Here is a 19,990-nt window from a genome sequence, read left to right as displayed (position 1 = left end):
AGAGAACTTCATCTCTGCCATATGCCATTATACCTGTCAGACGTTCTATATTTATACGCCCCCCGCACCCCTCTTACCGTGGCATCCTTTTTCCCCTCTTACTTTAAGTGGAATTGGAACGGAGATATAAAGGAGGGGTAGGAGAGAGAGAGAGAGAGAGAGAGAGAGAGAGAGAGAGAGAGAGAGAGAGAGAGAGAGAGAGAAAGGGGGGAAATAAGGGAGAAAAAAGAAACGAGTTTTACGTGGATGACAAATGACCCTTCCGTTCCTTCTACTAAAACCGGGGAAAGAAAAGGGGTAAAAAAATGTAAGGAAAAGAGGGGGATGGGAAAGAAAAATTCGAGATCTCTCGTACCGGTGTGCTAAATTCCCTTTCGCCATCTTTCCTCTTGATTTCAGTTTTCTCCCCGTTTCGGATATTGGCTTCGGGATGATACCAGGGGTGTTAGAATTGCAACAATGTACGCTAGGCACGTGGTTGCGTCCTGGAAAAAAATCACACTGGGACTAAGGAATGGTTGACAATAGATCCCACGAATGTTTCTTTTACAATTGCAAGGCACCTCACTTTTGATTGTTGGCTGGTTAAAGGGAAGATGAAGGCTGATCACCCCGTCCAGAGGCATCTATACTAACAAGAAGACGTCAATTAGCATGAACGTATGGCGTCTAAAATCAAACGATCGCTGCTCCTTGAGCTCTAAAAATGACTCATAGTCCGTTGGAAATATTTAAAACTAACAATAAGTAATCAATTCGCCAAAGCAGTAATAAGGATCCTCCGCCTTGAAGTCTTAAGTGATTATCTGCCACGTTTTCGGTCTCGTTCTGATTTGTAGACACCTATCTCGTTCTCGTCTCTGTCTCGAAAGGGCAAAGTTCGTTTTTATCTCAAGTCCTGCAAGCAACTAGGGTAAAATAAAACACTTTTAAGACGTATAGAGGTCAAAGAACATTTCTTAATATATTTTTCTCTTTGAGGCAAGTCAGGGTTGGACCTACAGTTTAAAGTGAAATCCTAACCACTGTGTGCCCCCACCGGGTATCAAACCCGGGACCCCTTGATTACAAGGCAACGGCGTTAACGAATCATCGAAAGACGGACTTTTATCTTAAATGTAATGCAACAGGGCAGCATAGGCTCACAGTTTGTTACTAATTGGTTGGCTTTGTAAGAGCTATGAACAAATATATGACTTTAGCTACAAATGATCAGTTACATTTCCGCTACGCATACCAAAGTTTCAAACGAGCCATAGGGTCGGACACTTTAATTTTCAGTTTCGTCTCGATAGGCTCGATATCTAGGGAGCTGTATCTGTCTCTTCTCGAGTTTCCTTTGTCTTGGCTTTTGGTTTTAGCCCACTTCATATACATTAAGTTCAAAATAGGATCTGAACCACTGTGTGTCTCCATTGGGTATTACAAGCCGACGACTTTACCACTACGCCGTCGGGGAGGCAAGAATTTCGAGACGAGATGAAGACGAAACCGAGTCAAGGATAACTGCTCAATACTTACTGATTTTTCGACAAGTAGCGTGGATGAAAAATAAAATTTCTAGCAGTAAAAGTCCTTTCAAACACGAGAATACAATGATACCGTCAAGATCTGATAGCTAATAAACTATCGAAATGTCACGTTCTGTTTAGCGCCCTAGAATGATATCCATATTATGGAGCAATACGTACTCCAAATGTTGAAATAGTAATGGAAACTACAGGGTGAGTCAAAAGTCAGGTTTCATAAGAAGTTTTCCTTCTCTCGTTAATTGTCCGTGAATGGTTGAATGTCCAGTTTCCTCGTGCATGGATCGGTCGCCGTGATCCCGTTGAGTTGAGTTAATCCTAGGGTCTACAGACAAATGGGTTTTGTCCTTTGGGGTCATTTATAGGCGCTCGTCTACTCAGTTAAGATTCAGAACATCCAGCATCTGAAATAACGCATTGTGTTATGTTATGATTTATTTATTTATTTATTTCGTCTTCTTTTACATGGCGAAGTTAAGGCTGTGGAGCCTTTTCTTCCACTTGACCATGTTTACAAAAAAAAATGAATATGAAATAATTAAAATATTGAAAAAAAGGGAAGAAAAAAAATATATAAAAATTACAGAGAAATAAAAAATACAAAGAGAAATTACATATAAGAAAGGTAATCTAACCTATAGATACGGGCACACACACTCACACACACACATACATATTCTTGCCCTTACACACGTACAAGCATATACATAACACTACACTTTCTTAAGCACAGTCCAATATTACACATACTTAAAACACAGTCCAAAACGATATACTTTGACGATAATTCATCTTAACTATTACGCTAAATAATTTTTGTGCCTTACGTCCTTCTATCCGGACGTTCTGCAAGAGGTTCTGGAGAACTGGAAAATTCGAGTGCGCACATGCATTCATGTTCAAACTGCACACATTGAAGACATAATACATATATCTATGTAACCTGCCTTTTACTCACCCTGTAGAATGAAGGACATAACTTGAAGACTAACATTGAACCATCCCTTTCAACGCCTCTTTCTCAGGCTCTGCAGGAATTAAACCTTATCTAGAGGACGATAATTTTTCATTGCAATTACATCTTCCCATAATGCGCGGACAGGTCGCAGATGTTACAGAGCTTTGGAAACGTTTCCGCCTCCACATTCCTTATGCTTCCTTCCTTCCCCTCCTTACATTTTTAACGCCACCTCCGACAATTGTCACTCCTGAATTTATTTCCCATGACGCTTCCGTCTCCCGAGCAGCATGGACACCTACACCATTCTCCGAATACCTAGGATCGATATTCACATCATTGGGAAACGGAGGTTGCCGAGACTTCAATTCTTCTCCAAACCAATCTTTGCCGTCAAACTTAGGACCCCACCGCCTACCCGACCTCTCCAACCACTTTTGGAAATAGTCTTCAAACTTTCCCCCCTTCCTCCGTAACCCCTATTTTCCTTCCATTTTATCCCCCTCTCTTTTCTTTTATCGCCTTCCCCGGAGTCAATTGTCACAGGATTTTGCAGGTGGAGTTTCTGATAGTATTACTGGCTGCAGGAGATGGACTTGTAATTTTTCCCTATGCTTGAGTTGACCCGTTGCAGGGATCTGGAGTTATTTTTTTCCGCTTTCTAACCCCCCCCCCCCCCGCCTTTTCTCTCTTTCTCTACCCTTTCATATACACGCATTCGCGAGGAAACACACAAAAAGAAAAAGAGAGGGGAGACTGTGAATAAGAGTGGAAAGAAACTGGAAACGATGGCCTACATAGGTTCTTATTTCCGGAAGATTGTCTCCACCTCTCCCTGCACACACTTTGTCTATAACAGTCTGCTCTGTGATCAGGAAAAATTGACGTTTCTGAATCTAGCGTTACGAGGAGGGAGGCGTGTGTATGGAATTTTAAGTTTTCCTTTTTCGTTTGAAGAAGCGTGGAATTACCATGTACCGGGTGCTCCGAAGTATTTACCCTGAAATCATATTGCTCTCAAGTACTGCTCAGAAGCAAGTGCTCTCGTAAACCCTTCAAGTTTCTGTTTACAACATTCGCCGATAGGAACACTGCTGGAACTTCACAATCTTAAGCTATCCTTCTTTGTAACTTCCGTCTTAGCTATTTCTGTAGATGTTTCACTCGTATTTTGTTCTCAGCACCTAGAAATGCCAGTTTTGATCATACATACACTATGTAACACAGAGAGACAAATTCTAAGTTTTCAATATCGCCTAGCAAATGAAATTCTATGACAGAATCCACATACACGCACGAAAAGTGGTTTGTTCTTTCGAGTAATAATTGGTCTATGGCTAGTGACAGTAATACAAATAAAACAGAACAAGTAGTATGCTCTACCCTTGCAAACATGGTAGAACATGAAATTCGGACTCTTCAAACACAAAATACGTCTCTTCGCCGCCAAGTTTCAGATTTGAGATTTCTTTTCAGAATCATGAATGCATAACTCTTTGCTAGTGAACTATTGACACTTTTCGTATCAGGATCCTACGTTCCAATAGGGAATGCTACAACTTCTTATACAAAAAATAGCTCTAATGCTATCCTTCGAACAGTCAACTTTTTTATAAACTACAAACCCTCTACAATTCATTAAATGGCCCTCTAGGCTTTCGTCTCTCCAAATAAACTTTCAGAACGACGTGCATCAAGCAGTTGAAGAGTAGTGTTGTCCACGGGACGAGACGGGACAGGCTTTTTAAAAATTCGAAACGCGACGAGATTGATCATGTGTCCCGAGGCAAACGAATATTTTCGAGACGAGACAGCATTTCCACGAGACAACACTATTGAAGAGTCCAATATTAATAACAGTAATAAATACGAATTTTACTGTCCTTGTTATTAATATTGTTCTAGTTCTACCTACTATGTGCATCATATTATATTCTTATTCTTGATATCACCGGTATATAATTGATTTATTCTGTACTCGGCAGTTTTAAAAAAAATAGATTATCAGAGCACCCGTAAGTTTTAGCTCACATAATTGTTTTAAGCGCATAAAGTTGAAAATCAGCCACCAGAAAATATATTAAAAAACAAACTTAAAATACGACGGGGGTTGGAATTCAGACAAAAGGTAATATGCAGTACTTATACAAATAAATTTACAACTCATTTACATATAAAACTTGTACGTACCTTATGATACCATTTAATGAATTGAGGGTGGGGATTTGCTTGGACATCACACTGAAGATATATATTTCCTCCCTCCTTGATCTTGTCGGCGTCCATCCCAGTACCGAGACGAATTTTCGAAGAAGGTTTAACTGCAATTTAAAATGGGTAAATTTCAGGCTCAGGAAATTTACTATTCAATTCAATTCAATGGTCTTTATTCTTGGGCGAGGTTCAGCAAATACTGATCTACCACCTAACCCGACAAAGAAAGATGTAGCAGAGTATCTAGGTACAATTATTATACATGAAGATTATAAGACACTACATAAGTAAAATAAAAAAAAAGAAATTATAAAAAAAACTGCTACTACACAAAGAAAATCACAAAGAAAACAGATGACAAAATATATACAGTGCGTGTGTGCTAATAAATGAAAATATAATAATATACATGTATTATTACTTAGTTTCGGTCCAGTTTTTTTCAATAATTCACAGGAAACAGTTTTTAATCATATGTGATCTTACTTTGCTTCTGATCAGCAATCAGTGAATCATATACTGCCCTACGAAAGTGTTTGTAGTTCAGTTGTTTTATTTTGTTCGGGAGTGCATTCCAGATTTTAGGTGCCATGTAACTGAATGAAGATTGCGAAACAGAAGTTGACGTTTGAATATATTACATTGTATTTATTGTATATTACAATGAAATTGCTTAATGTGTAGTACATGCACAAGGCGGACGAAATTTATAATACAAACAAGGGTGTCGTTTAATGAATCAACTACAAAGCAAATCAGCTTTTCAGTATTCCTGGCACTACACCAATTAGTTTAACATATTATTTCTCACATAAGCGTGTATTCGCGACAGTGGGTTTTAACTAACTCATTCTCTGGAATTCCTAACCCTGAAAGTTTATTGCCTCACCAACATTCCCCCCCCCCCACTTGACCGTCTCCTGAGAATTATCAATGAACTCTGGGCCAATTCTTACCAATTTCCTTCACGTCCATCTTCATATCATCACCCCATCTTCGTCTTGGCATCCCCACAGGCCTGTTCCCATCAGGTTCTCCAACAAGATCTGGATTTAAGTATTCTAGTAATATATGGAGAAGATATAGATTTTGCAGTTCAGTATTATGTAACCTTCTCCAATTACCTGTTGATTCATCATCTCTTTTAGGTCCAAATATGATGAAAACAAATAGTAGGATGTAAATGGAAATCTATATTCCTCCTCTACATATATTTTGTGGCACGTGTGGCCCAACAATGCTATTACAACATAACACGTTTCCCATGAACACGCTTCTTTGGTTGCATCTGGAAATTACATAATGCACTTGTCAAGTGAATAATGCATACTGCATTGTGTGGGATGACAGTGTGAAAGTGGGCGTGCAGGTATGGCGGAATTGCTCTTTCCGATCACGAACCCACGATCACCTGTAATTCCCCGTTGATTAGCAGGGAAGATACAGTAATACCCAATCAGGAACCCATTACTCCTGGCACGTGATCTGTATCTAAAATACAAGCTGGGTCTTCTTTCAGTTTGCCTCAGCTGTGTTGTTACCCGCCAGTCGAAACAAAATTACGGTAGGTTTGAGATATCCTGCAGTGTCCTCCCAATCTACATGCTTGCATTATTGCATTTTAGCTACCATTCGTCTCATTCATGTCTCCTTGGGATAATCGTGGCGATGGGAAGGGGCTGGTAAAATGGATTATGGAACAATCGCAAGGAAACACCAGTGCTTTGTCTGGGGTTCGAACCTGGCGTCAATGGTTTTCCATTACCAGTATTCATTGGTTTCATTGGCAATTTCAATCAATATCGCATATATATATTATATCAGCGGCGACTGGTGGCTCTGAATTATAATGTATCGCCGGAATCTCTGGAGCGCGGCAAAGTCTTTCTCCGCCCCTGGTGTGGATGGGCTTCCTACATGCTTTTTTCAAACATTTTGGAAGCTAGTGGGGCCGACTTTAACTGAGTGGGTCAACGCGGCCTTTCAGCAACATAAAATGGACAAGATTTCCAAGACAGGTGTTATAAAGGGTCTTTCATTAAGAGTGATACTTTTTAAAATTTGAAAAAAAAAATAAACCCCTCAACGTATCTAAGTAAATTGTGCTTTATTTTGAAGCTTAGACATTGCAGTTATGTTCTGAACAAAATATCGTTCAAATGTCCACCACGGCTTTGAACACACTGACGCACACAATGGCTCCACTGATCCTGATTTCAGTGGAAAAATCATCTTCTCAGACGAGGCGCATTGTTGTCTTAGTGGATTCGTCAATACGCAAAATTGTCCTTATTGGAGCGAAAAGAACCCACAAGTGGTCCATGAGGTGCCATTGCATTCAGAAAAACTCACTGTGTGGTGCGGTTTATGGCGTGGCGGCGTCATTGGACCTTATTTCTCTCGAGATGATGACAGAAGAACCGTTACCGTCAATGCCAACCGCTACAGATCCATGTTACGCGAATTTCTGTGGCCAGAACTTGACACCATAGATATTGAAAACATGTGGTTCCAGCAGGATGGCGCTACGCGCCACACAGCTGATGCTACGCTCGATTTGCTGAGGGAGAAGTTTGGCGACCGGATCATCTCAAGACGTGGATGTGTGAATTGGCCGCCACGGTCGTGTGATTTAACACCCATGGATTTTTTTCTTTGGAGCTACATCAAAGCCCAGAGCTATGCTGACAAGCCACGAACTTTGGAACGTTTGGAGGGGAACATTCGTCACGCTATCGCAGACATAACGCCACTAATGTTGGACAGAGTGATTAACAATTGGAGCTTAGTGTTGTGACGTTCCTTTCTGGTGTTCGCCACTGGATCACGGATTACTACGTCACGGTAGCTACCCAATCTCCCTGTGCGGCGGAGTTATGAGACTCACCTTAATGTTATGCTACAATGAGCAATCTCAGGACGAAACGGTTTGAACAAAAAAAAATAGCTTCTTGCTATTTTACAAATTTAATAATACCTTTTGCCTTTAAACAATCACTGCAAAATAACAATAATATTCACAAACGCAATCACATTTGAATTAAGTTGCGGCTTTACCTATAAGACAGTGTTTTTCACTAAATAAACATCATCTCACGCAACTCAACTTACTTTTTCCATTTCACGCACTGTTGTCCTCGCAACCGAATCAATAAAAGATTGGACAGTTCTACACATCTTCACAAACCGGAAATGACTTCCGCTTCCGATATTGCGTGTAACAAATGTACAACAAAAATTACAAATTTAAGCCAATATCAAAATATCGAACAACGGTATTGAAACTAACAAATAAATCAAATGTGAAATTAACAGAAAACAAATAAAATATTTCATATGGTCAAAATAAACAAAGCGTATCAAGTTCTCCTCCCATACAAACAAAGAAAATTGACGCAATGTACATGAAGGAAATTTTCTTTATAGAATAAACTTCTTCGAGCTTACGTCAGAACTCTTCACTCTTCATGCAAACTCGCTTTAAGAAAATTCATATGATCCTACATTTTTTAATCATAAAAACAAATCTTCAAACTATCTGTTCTCTTGCTTTGTGTAGAACTTCTTTTCTTTCTTTCACCATCCTTTCCACATCTTCTAAGAGCTTCTTAACATTAACAACTTGTTCTTCATCCAACTATACATTTCCTAAACATTTGTATTTCCAAACGTTTAACTTCTGAAATTGTTCTGGGCTTAAACTTAATTATTGAAATTGAAGTCTCACATAAAATTATACATTTGTTCCCTATTGACCCTTTATCATTGTCAACTATGGCTGTCCTTTCCCTTCGACTTCGCCATTCATTCTCAGATTGGTCTCCTGGAACTAAATTATCAACATTGTGAACTTCTAATTCTTCTGGGAATTATACCTAACGTCAGCCCTCTTTCGGTTTAATAATAATCATTACAGGAAATGAAATTCAAGTTGTATCCAAATCGTGTACACAAGGCAAGTATTATCTGAATAATTATATGGCTTTGTAAACTCTTCTTTATCCATTTTCTTCAAAGAATGTGCAGGACTCTCAACGATTACTTTCTATGATGGAATATATTTTTCAACATTCACAATGCAAACAAAAGATAGATTTTCATATAAATTTGATAACACATACTTCACATCTTCACGTGCAAGCTTATTTGATAGAGTGTTTTACAAGCGGTTTCTTTTTGTTTTCTGAACTGTTTTCTTCTTCCTTCTTTTTCTCCATAGATCAAACATTTCTTTCTTCTCTTGCCACTTCAATAATTCTCCTTCCAACGTTTTCCTCTTGGACAACGGAACAGGATAAGGATTGGAGTAAACAGGTTCTTCACTGGTTAGATTTATTTCGCAGATAGAATTCCTAAATAATCCTGGCTTGTCGGCGAATATTATTCTATATTTCAACAATAAATTAAATAGCTGCTCCTTTTCCTCAACTCTCAAAACATCTGAAGCAAAGGCTTTATCTATTATGTCTGATTCTGTTGCAGTCCACTCATCAGCGTTAGCTTCTTCCTCCGCTTTCGTACACTGTATTAAGGCTGTCTTCTCCCGCGACTCGCCCTTCTCTGAATCTCCAGCGTTAGGAAGTAAATGTTGCTCTACTGTGTGTCCGCCATTGATCAGATACAATTTTTCTGCGCCTGCATCCAGAGTGGCTTTGTATCTTCGAAGGAAAGGATAACCAAATAATAAGTCAGCTTCTAAGCACTTGACCACATATACCAAATCTTCAAATATAAAACCGCCAATTTCAAAATTTATTCGCCTACAACCAGCTATCCGTGATCTTTCTTTTCCAGCAAAATCTTTTAATATTACGCCTGGACACTTCTGCAATTTAAGATCTGGTAATCGCTCTCGTACTTGAAGCCAAATATTATAATTCATAAGGGTACATTCGCTACCCGTGTCCAGAGTACATTTTATTTGGAATCCTAATACCTCGACTGAAATTTCAGGTTTCTTCACATTATCCCTATCTTCTTCCATTATTGTCTTTCTAATTTTTAAATAATTTAGAGGAGTGGCTTCGATATTCAAGTACAATACTTCTAACGGATCTTCTGTTAGGAATGGGTCTTCACTTTCGTCGCTTTCTTGTACTTGCATGCCCTTCATTGCAAGCGTAAGAGTACCGCTTACAACGGGCGCTGGGCTAAACCCAGAACTTCATTGCAGTTAATTTTCCATGGCGACGCTGTAACTCTAAGATTACTGGAAGGTAGCTCTTCCGTCTGTATTGCACACTCTTTTCGTTCTGGAGCTCTTTGATCTCTTCTCCAACTATTTGTGTACGGCGTAGTCCTTCTATAAAGTCTGTTACTTGTCCAGTTTCTATTCTTCCACCTTCCACCCGGGAATCGCTGTCCTTCTCTGGTGATTGGTTCCTTCCCATTTCCGCTCTCTGCGCTGCGGGATCCTCCAGGATTATTAGTAGAAGTTGTCATCTGTACTCTGCGAACTCGAGGTTGGTTAGGTCTCCTTTCTTCTGCTTTATTACCGTCGCCTCTCCACCCATCTATCTGTTCTGAGGCTTCGTACTTCCCCAAAAAGTTGGTCAACTGGTCAATGTTTCGAGGATCTCTTGTTAATACTAGCTGCCGTATTCTATATGGGAGCTGATGAATAATTAAACTTAACACTTCTGTTTGGTCCACACGTTCGACCAAGTTACAGTATGACCCGTAGACGTCCCAACAATAATCCTCCATAGAAAGACCTGAGGATTTGGAATATCTTCTGTTTCTTAAAATCTGGATCTCTCTCTGCTTCGCTTCTGCAGAGGCATACTGTTTTTTAAACGCGGCACAAAACTGTTCAAAAGACTTCCACCTTCTCTCGTTGGCAATAAACCAGGCTTTAGCTTTCCCTTTCATTACAGAAGGAAGCACCTTTAATCTATAGTACATAGGCATTTTCATTATGTCCATGGACGTTTTCAGTTCTTCCAAATAACGCTCCGCTGATATGGAATTTATTTCTCCGGTAAATTTGCTCAGAGAGTTAATATCCGACATTCTAAAAAAATGTCCAGTGTGAGATGGACTATGAGAGACATCAGGAGATTTATCAATATCTTCTCTGGGTATCCCTTTTGTACTTTGGATACGTCTTCTCCTCTTACGGTTCCTTTTAGTCAACAATTCAGCAGAAGATACAGATTCTGTTGAAGATATACCGGAAATCAAAGGGTCATTATCATCTCTCACCCATCGAATATTTTCCACAGATCTGTCAGTATTTCCAGCAGTCATTCCTGGATTTCCTTGCACAGATTCTAAATGTAATCTCTCCAACTTCCCTAAAAGGAATTCCTCCATAAAATAGAACTTCTGGTTAATTTCTTTATTCATCTTCTCACTGTCCTGCATACACAAATTCCTTGAAGTACTTTGCTGATCCACGACGGATTCTATCCTTGCCCTTACGGTGTCCAATTCATTCGTTACTTTTCGTCTGTCTACTTCCCAGACTTCTTCTATCTTATTTAGAGCATCTCTCCCTTCATCAATTTGTTTTAACAAATCACATCGCACAGCTTCCAATTCTTCTTTGTTTTCTTGTCTTCTGTCTTCTATTACTTTCATCATTTCATTTTTATCATCTTTCCGCTCATCCTCAATCTTCTTCATCAATTCTTCTCGGTCTGCTTTCATTCTCGTCATCATTTCCTCCTTATCATTCCTAAATACCTCCTCTAAGTTCCTGAAAGCTACTTTAGTTTCGTTTCTTCCGTCTTCAATAATCTTCATCAGTTCCTTTTTATCCTCTTTCCGTCCTTCTTCTATCATCTTCTTCAATTCATTCTTATCTTCAAGCCTTCCTTCTTCCATTTTCTCAAACCTCTTTATCATTTCATTCTGATCTTCTTTCCTTCCTTCTTCAATGATCTTCCTCAATTCATCCTTATCTTCTTTCCTTCCTTCTTCAATGATCTTCCTCAAATCATCCTTATCTTCTAGCCTTCCTTTTTCCATTTTCTCAAACCTCTTTATCATTTCATTCTGATCTTCTTTCCTTCCTTCTTCAATGATCTTCCTCAATTCATCCTTATCTTCTTTCCTTCCTTCTTCAATTCTCTTTAACCAGCCACAAAGTACCTCCATATTTAAAGTAGCACTATGCGATTTGCAATTTTTACAAACTAAGTCACCATCAGGAAGAAATTCTCTGGATATTGGCAAATTTGCACACCCTAAATGGAAATACGCCTCGCATTTCCTGCACTGAAATATTTCGTCCAAGGGCTTATCTTTATCATCACAACAACTCAATTTATCCATTTTCTTCTTGCTCTGGCTTCTCAAAATTCTCCTACTCATACCTTAATATCTATGCAAAATCGATCACATGACTTACATCTATGTGTTATCAGACTTTGTAACGCTCGGCAATTTCCTCATGACTTCACACGGCACAAAACACACGTTTTTTTTCACACGATATTACAGTTACAATTTATCCTTTTACATCATCGATGCCTTCACGTTGAGCGCCAAATTTACCTGTGACGTTCCTTTCTGGTGTTCGCCACTGGATCACGGATTACTACGTCACGGTAGCTACCCAATCTCCCTGTGCGGCGGAGTTATGAGACTCACCTTAATGTTATGCTACAATGAGCATTCTCAGGACGAAACGGTTTGAACAAAAAAAAATAGTTTCTTGCTATTTTACAAATTTAATAATACCTTTTGCCTTTAAACAATCACTGCAAAATAACAATAATATTCACAAACGCAATCACATTTGAATTAAGTTGCGGCTTTACCTATAAGACAGTGTTTTTCACTAAATAAACATCATCTCACGCAACTCAACTTACTTTTTCCATTTCACGCACTGTTGTCCTCGCAACCGAATCAATAAAAGATTGGACAGTTCTACACATCTTCACAAACCGGAAATGACTTCCGCTTCCGATATTGCGTGTAACAAATGTACAACAAAAATTACAAATTTAAGCCAATATCAAAATATCGAACAACGGTATTGAAACTAACAAATAAATCAAATGTGAAATTAACAGAAAACAAATAAAATATTTCATATGGTCAAAATAAACAAAGCGTATCAGTGTGTGTCAATGTGTTCAAAGCCGTGGTGGACATTTGAACGATATTTTGTTCAGAACATAACTGCAATGTCTAAGCTTCAAGATAAAGCACAATTTACTTTGATACGTTGAGTGGTTTATTTCCTTTTCAAATTTTAAAAAGTATCACTCTTAATGAAAGACCCTTTAGTATGGAGCAAGTCACAAGTTGCGTAGAGACTTGTTTTCGTTCGGTTGCTCCAAAGATACTCGAGATAGAGTATAGGTGAAGGACTAGTAGAAAGCAAATGGGGTAATAGAGAATATTAGATCAATAGGTACACATACTTAGAAAATGTGAAAAATCAGAAACCCCATTTTCTAATAAGTATGTGTAAGTTGATATTTATATTGATAAAATTTTCTACCTACTAGCCCTTCACCTAATTCAGGGCCACCATCCACCGATGATATATATATGTGTGTAATTAATGTAGGCCATTATAACTCTTTTTGAACCATTTTTTCATTCCATGTGATAATTATCAATAACAAATCAAATATGAATAAATTTGCATGTGATGTACTTGGTTGACTGAAGGATCACTATCGAAATATAGTATTTCAAGATACTTGCCTGTACGTACGGTTCAGAAATAATCAGAAAGTCGGCAATGGTAGGTGGAGAAAAGCTGTTGAGAAATACCTGACCCTGGATTCCAGGTTAGCTAATTGTGTTAGAGCAATATTGAACTTGGAAATGTATGAGTCTAATATTAAGTTAAGAACATCAAGAGTATCGGAAGCATCCTAGTATTAAAAGGCTCACCGGTGAACATTTTTGTCTCAAGAGACAATCATACGAAATCCAGCCCAAGAGCGGTGGTCAGTGATGCAGTTAACAACCTTCATCCATGACACTAATTAAGTGCCCAATCTATCACAATCAAGTGTTATTGTCCATCTGGAGCACTATGCATTAGTGGATTAGGTCCTATATCGTACGAGTTCTCGGTGACAAGTAATAAAGATGAATGATCCGTTGTCTCTCACTGAATATACAGCCTAATATGTATGCTGTAAAGTCCCACACCGTGGCTTTGTGGTCTAAGGCGCAAGCTTTGGGCTCCGGTACGGGTTGCGCACAGGTTCGGGAGAAGCGTAAGACCTTTTTCTGAGATTTTGGTCTGAGTATGAGACCGACGGCCACCCACCATCGGGAGGAAATTGGGGAGCTACGAATGAGTAGCGTAACTCGGTCGTAGAAAATCTTCAACAAAGATTGACGGTTCGTCGTGCTGACTACATGTCATCACGAAACTGGTTGGATAGTCGTGAAGTCAGTAGGTAGGCACTGACCTTCAACGGCTGTTACGCCAAGGGTTATTTTCATTATGTATGCTGTAACTCAATCGAGGATATTAGTTGTATCGTGAACTAAAAATAGTCCGATTCTCCGCCTTTGACATCCAGTATATTCTTTGTACGAGACTCTTTTCAATTTCGTAGATTCCGGAATTTAAAAAATGCACCATTTGAGCCAAAACTTAAATAAGATACACGCTTAGTACGATCAGAAATGCAATTTTTGTGCCAAGGAAACGCAAATATGATTCACGCGTCGTCCGATCAGACATGAAGGATTTGTGTCAAGGGAAAGTCAATAAGATACACGTGCTCCCAGATCAGAAATGAAGGATTTGTGCCAAGGAAAAGTGAATTAAGATACACGCGCTGTCCGATCAGAAATGCAGTTATGCGCCAAAACGTAAATAAGATACAAATGTCGTTCCATTTTGTAGCACAGATAAGTAAGCAACGGCAAAAGCAACGCACGAATGCTGTAGAAGGAATTCTTAACCGAAATAATGTATGATAATTTGGAATATCGTTCTTTCTTTTCTTTCGAAGAATGACTTTGCTAGCACAGATTAAAGATACAGCATTTCCTTTGGCATTTCTGAGCAGATTTAAACTTTACTATCATTGCCCGTCTCAAATGATGACCAGCGAAGACCCGTTTCAAATGCAAAGATGCGAGTCTCTTCATCTCTATACACCTACCTCCCTGTAAGATAAATGTTAACAAGGTATCTTGCTGGTTGTACAATTCTTCATTTTAAAATCTTTCTAGCGTGCATGCAGGACACAAATTAACATGTTATTCGCTTCATGCAGAGCCCGAAGTGTCAAAACGAGCACCTTCATACTCACATGCAACGTTGAGTCGTAGTCGGTCCTCCTCTATACCCCCGGGGAACCAAGGGTTTTCCGCTCGACACGTGAGCACTCTCCCATGATCCGTCGCGCTAGGGTGAAAGGTCAATTCACTGACCGTTGTGTTCTCTTCTTGATATGTCTGTTGAGAAATAACACACTTCCGATTACTTTAAGTACTATTATGTACACTTTTATATTTTCAAACAAGATATTGTTTCAATGCCAAGCATGAAATCAAATATGCATAACTACTTAATATTTTCCAGATAAACAAGTTTTGGTGTATGTACCTATAGTTGAAGACACAAAAGTCGACTACAAAGAGAGCAGCGGTACTGTATTGTAAAGACTGAAACGTGTTAATGAATTCGAGAGGAGGCTTCGTTGGTCGCCTTCCTTCAGTCGGAAAACTCGCATATCTAGTCCATAAGTAACAGCGCAGTGTTGCATTGACGTCATGGCTGAAGAAACAAGACTTGATTCCATGGAAAAGAGAGTCTTCACACACAGTATTGTTTACCTCTCTACGCAATCTTGTCACCCACTTCTCTGCTGCTTACTGACCTTGAGGTGCAATGTGCAGTCGGGAAGTTCGCAAAGCACGAGGGGTCGCTGTTTCCGCAAGTGGAGCGAATTGCTGAAGTCTGTTTTAGAAGAAGTCCCCCAAACGAAAGTATAATGTAACCACTAACAGGATATAGTTATAGCTCTTACATGTTTAAAATCTTACATCATCCAATAGCACTTCTCGCCTTATCGCTACTTTTACAGTGAATAATAATTTAAAAGAATGTTCTGCAAGTATACTTGAAATTCATATGAGTTTGTCGTAACAATTGTGTCTTCTTTTATCTTTGTCCCCCTATGTACAATGCCATGCAAACGTTTGTCACCATTGTTTCTATTTCAAACTTCATAGACTGAAGTGAAATTTTAATCGACTCCATGGCAGACAGATGCCATGCTGTGATCGATGCTAAGGACTTTGCAACCAAATACTAGAGTGTTTTGATACCGATGACTACTGTGGTGATTGTTGCTCAAAGCGTTCATAAATTACGGTGATAAGAATGAAAGTGCCATTTTTTGCCAGGTTGAAAAATCGAATGAAGATTTTTAATAATTTTGTAAATAGTTCGAAATGATCTGACACTAGTCGATACAGTTGCTACCGAAAGTATAAAAAAATACACTTGAAACTATGAAGGGTATGCGATGTTGATTAACTTTTGTACAGCATTGTATGTATGCCTTATCATGGTGTAAAGTGTACGGCGAATTTTACCTTTTCCTTTTTATCTCTAATAACAATAGGGTACTCACTGTTGACTCAGCATGCCTGATAGGCTCGCCGTCCAGCAACCAGACTATCTTCGCTGCAGGCACAGATCCTGAAGACTCGCACTTCAGCGTACGTGTGTGGTCAGCGGACATCATATCGTCTTCAGAAAGTATTGTTGTTTTCAGGGGCCTCACTGTGTAAGATTGAAAAGGAGAGTGATGCACAGTATTAATATAGATTTGTAACATTAGCAGACATGCAAAAAAACATTCACAGAATAGCATCTGACTATGTATAGAGTTAACAACCTGCAGAGCTCCAGTACTGTAATGCCAAGTGCCAGGAGGGAGAGCCAGTACCCAAGGGACTTATTAAACTCCTGGGCCACGTGATCAGGACGTGGAATCAACATTCGAATGAAGCTTAGAGGTTCGACCCAAAGACCCGCAAAGGTGGACCTCGAGAAAGATTATTCTGCCTAAGCAGAAGTATTTGGAGTGTTTGCACCTACTCGTTTCATAGTTACTATGTGCTACTTTAGAACATTGGTAGACAATTTTGTGCAGGAGCACGTGGTTGCGTGCCTCTTACAAATAGAACCTGGCATTTTAGAGAAGCGTGGCCGTTAACGGAACAGAACTTCAAAAACAGACCGTGGAAGCTAGTATGAAGTAAGCATAAGGCATTTCAGGTTTACCGGCCCCAGAGGAGAAAAAAATCCTGCTCAGTATAACTGAACCGCACGGAGTATTGTTGGCGTTTTGGTTACGTTGGCTCCGAGTGAAAAGTTGTATCCCGTAGAGAGAAATTAAGAGTTGTAGAGGAAAAGGTACGAGGCGTGTAACGTTGTTAACAGGTGTGGAAACATGAAGAGTGCACGTTTGCAGAGGCGAGTCAAATATATAGTAGAATGAAAAGAGAGAGACTTATCCAAAAGACCAGAATATTAACCAAGTGATGGATTAAAAGGCATGTTTACATCCTACACGTATCTCGAGCACCTAAATACCCAAAAGGAACCAGCGTGCAAGTTTAGTTGGGTATTATCCTTGTGTGAATTCTTTTGTAAAATCATTTTTATCTCCTGGTAAAGATTTTCTTTTCTCTGTCTTTGTTGGATTTACACGAAACGTGACGGAGGGAAAGCGTCGAATACGAATGTTTCTGTGATAACCTTTGGAATCGTTAATGATTCGAACCATGGAACTTCTATTTATTTATCAGTTAACCTGTATAGGGCTGAGAGTGAGAAATGATCTACTTCAGATCGCGCTACCGAAGTTTCAGGGTTCGATTTATTGATTGATTGATTTGCTTTGTTTTACTTCTTTTTGTGCCACTTTTGGCTAATTTGCGAAGATCAGGATGAGTGATGACAGATGAAATTGATGAATGGACACTCACAAATATCCATGTCCAGGCCAGGATTCGAACCCGAGACCCCTGGCGTCGTAGCTAATGTGATGACCACTCCGCCACGAGAGCCGACTTTCAGGGTTCGAGTCCCGATATGGGTGTTCTTTGTCAGTATTTCTCCATCAGCTTCTTCTTATTACTCATCTCCATTGTCGCTATTAGCCAAACTTGACAGAACAAGCGACAATAAATAACACAAATACTAGTCCTGGTTCAGTATGTTCTAAATCAAAATTTTCATTTACTTAATAGCAAATATTTACTTACGGTTATTACACAGCTGATAGACAGCTTATACCAGATTATTAGCGATAATACAAGCAGTAAACAGAACGTCGGAACAGGTCGATCAACAATGTTCACTTTATTACGGCAGTTACAACAACACTTCCAACTATCTCAAAACTACACGCACTTGTTGAAACTACGGCAGTTAAGCTGAAGACAATTGGATCGACTTTTTGTGTCTATATCGAATGGAATAAAGTCTCCGCCGCCCAACATCATTTCGCGTTTAATGGCGGTCCAAGCAACCTTCCACCTAATACATCGGCCGGCATTATTAGCCTAATATGGCACGAGAACAAACATTATTGCCTGAAAGGATAGTGGAACACGTATTGTCCATATCTTGGATCTGTTCCATGCGTTGTAATCATGTCCAATTCAACACGGCTGTCAGGAATTCAAACTATGTTTTGGTCAGTGGTGGTGATGAGGGGTGATATTGTTCGGAGTCCCCACGAATTCGCGCTCTAGCTCGCCGTCTCTTTTAAGTTCTTCTATCGCAGTGGTTCTCATACTTTTTCTCATTGTACTATTTAGTCGTAACTAAACTTCCAATGTACCCCCACCAGAGGATTTATCCGAATAGTGAGTTTTGGGGATTTGTTTTTGCTGCCTGATTTATATGTTGGTGCCGTGTATATGCAATAGAGCAAAATTACAATCGGGCTGTATGAGGAAAGATTGTAAACAAATAAACAATAGATTCCTACGTTTATTATTTTATTGGGTGTTCTAACGTTTACAATCTTTATGATTAATTACAAGAATAGAAATGTGCAACACATGCATGCTAAGAAGTATATAAAAAAACTTAATTTTCATGTATTTTTTCTAGAGTTATTGAAAAAAAAGTGAAGAACAATAATAAGTTTGTAAACAAACTGTCAAGCACAATTTTGGAGTTTTTATTGTAAATCCTCAGAGTGAGAACGATGTGCTATCATAGCCTGACACAGTTGATGTCTGGTTGTGCACATGAAACTTTCAAGCGGAGATTCGGCTCCAAATTTAGTCTATTCAAGATTTCGAACGATTATTTTATTTCAAAACATGTGAAACAAAATCAGCTTTATTTTGCTCTTGAGTGTTAAAGATATGAAGTCTCCTCTACATACCTGCAGTAAAAATTGTTGTCGTGTGGGTATTCTCGACATTTCTCTTCCGAGCTGATGGCGTACCCCGTTCAAGTCGTTCATATACCCCTAGGGATACGCATACCACAGTTTGAGAAGCACTGTTCTATCGGATTAATAATTATAGATATTCGAGTTTGTACTCCAATCAGAAATTAACCAGTAGCCCTACATAAAAACGAGTTACATCAAAATTTAGCTTATTCAATTCTGCGTTAATCTATGCTGACCAATTTTTTTCAAGTATGCCTTCTATTTTTTATAGTCGTTAGAACAAAAAAGGGTCGTTTTTTGGTTTTGCAAACGATCGCTATCTTTGTAATTCTGTAAATAAAAAACGGGTTGTTCGATTGTTATGAAATTAAGTAGGGTGCAGGCAGAAAGGTTTAAACACAATTATTAATTTTCAGATTTTCAAAATTTCTCAAAAAAACGTTACTTTCAATTTGCCAAACAACTTTTTCTTGGTATTTGGAAGTCCTACAATTGTTTTGAAGCTCTTTGCATCTGTGTTTAAAATCCATTATCATTGTCAATTCACACTCCGAAACCGATTTTATACAGACTTTTATTCAGCAGAGTAAAGCTGTACGTGAAACGTGGCAATACCGCAAGGATTGAATTGAAGCGCCCGCCGGCAGTTTCCGCTGTTCAACGAACATCTCTGTGTGCCGTGTTGCCAATTTCCGCGAACAGCACAGTGCTTAGGATCCTACTTTAATCTGTAGATCCAGTCCTGATTAGTCTATGTGACATAAAGTTGACTTAGAATAAACTTTGCATGTGAGATTCAGGTTTCCTTAGCTGCATCGTCTTGAAGTTTCTCCCAACATATACTGTTTAATATGAGCGGTGGTCGTTTACATACAAACCCGCTATCATTTTAAAGGAGAGTACATCCACACACATCCCCGTCTCGT

General features: G+C 39.1%; 1 protein-coding gene across 1 annotated transcript in view; it reads right to left on the bottom strand.

Moving 5' to 3' along the window:
* The window catches only part of LOC145985616 (adhesion molecule nephrin-like), a 375,184-nt gene that overhangs the window by 144,777 nt on the left and 210,417 nt on the right, over positions 1-19,990 (bottom strand). The window contains exons 6-8 of the mRNA XM_083119686.1: positions 16,275-16,426; positions 14,946-15,090; positions 4,678-4,808 (exon numbers count right to left, since the gene is read on the bottom strand). Of these exons, the coding sequence (XP_082975812.1) occupies positions 4,678-4,808; positions 14,946-15,090; positions 16,275-16,426 (428 nt within the window). The remainder of the gene's footprint in view (positions 1-4,677; positions 4,809-14,945; positions 15,091-16,274; positions 16,427-19,990) is intronic.

The sequence above is a fragment of the Lepisma saccharinum genome, chromosome 3 (assembly GCF_977018435.1).
Source record: "Lepisma saccharinum chromosome 3, izLepSacc3.1, whole genome shotgun sequence".
NCBI lineage: Eukaryota > Metazoa > Arthropoda > Insecta > Zygentoma > Lepismatidae > Lepisma > Lepisma saccharinum.
Note: the sequence above shows the minus strand (reverse complement) of the source record. Positions and strands in the feature narration are given on the sequence as shown.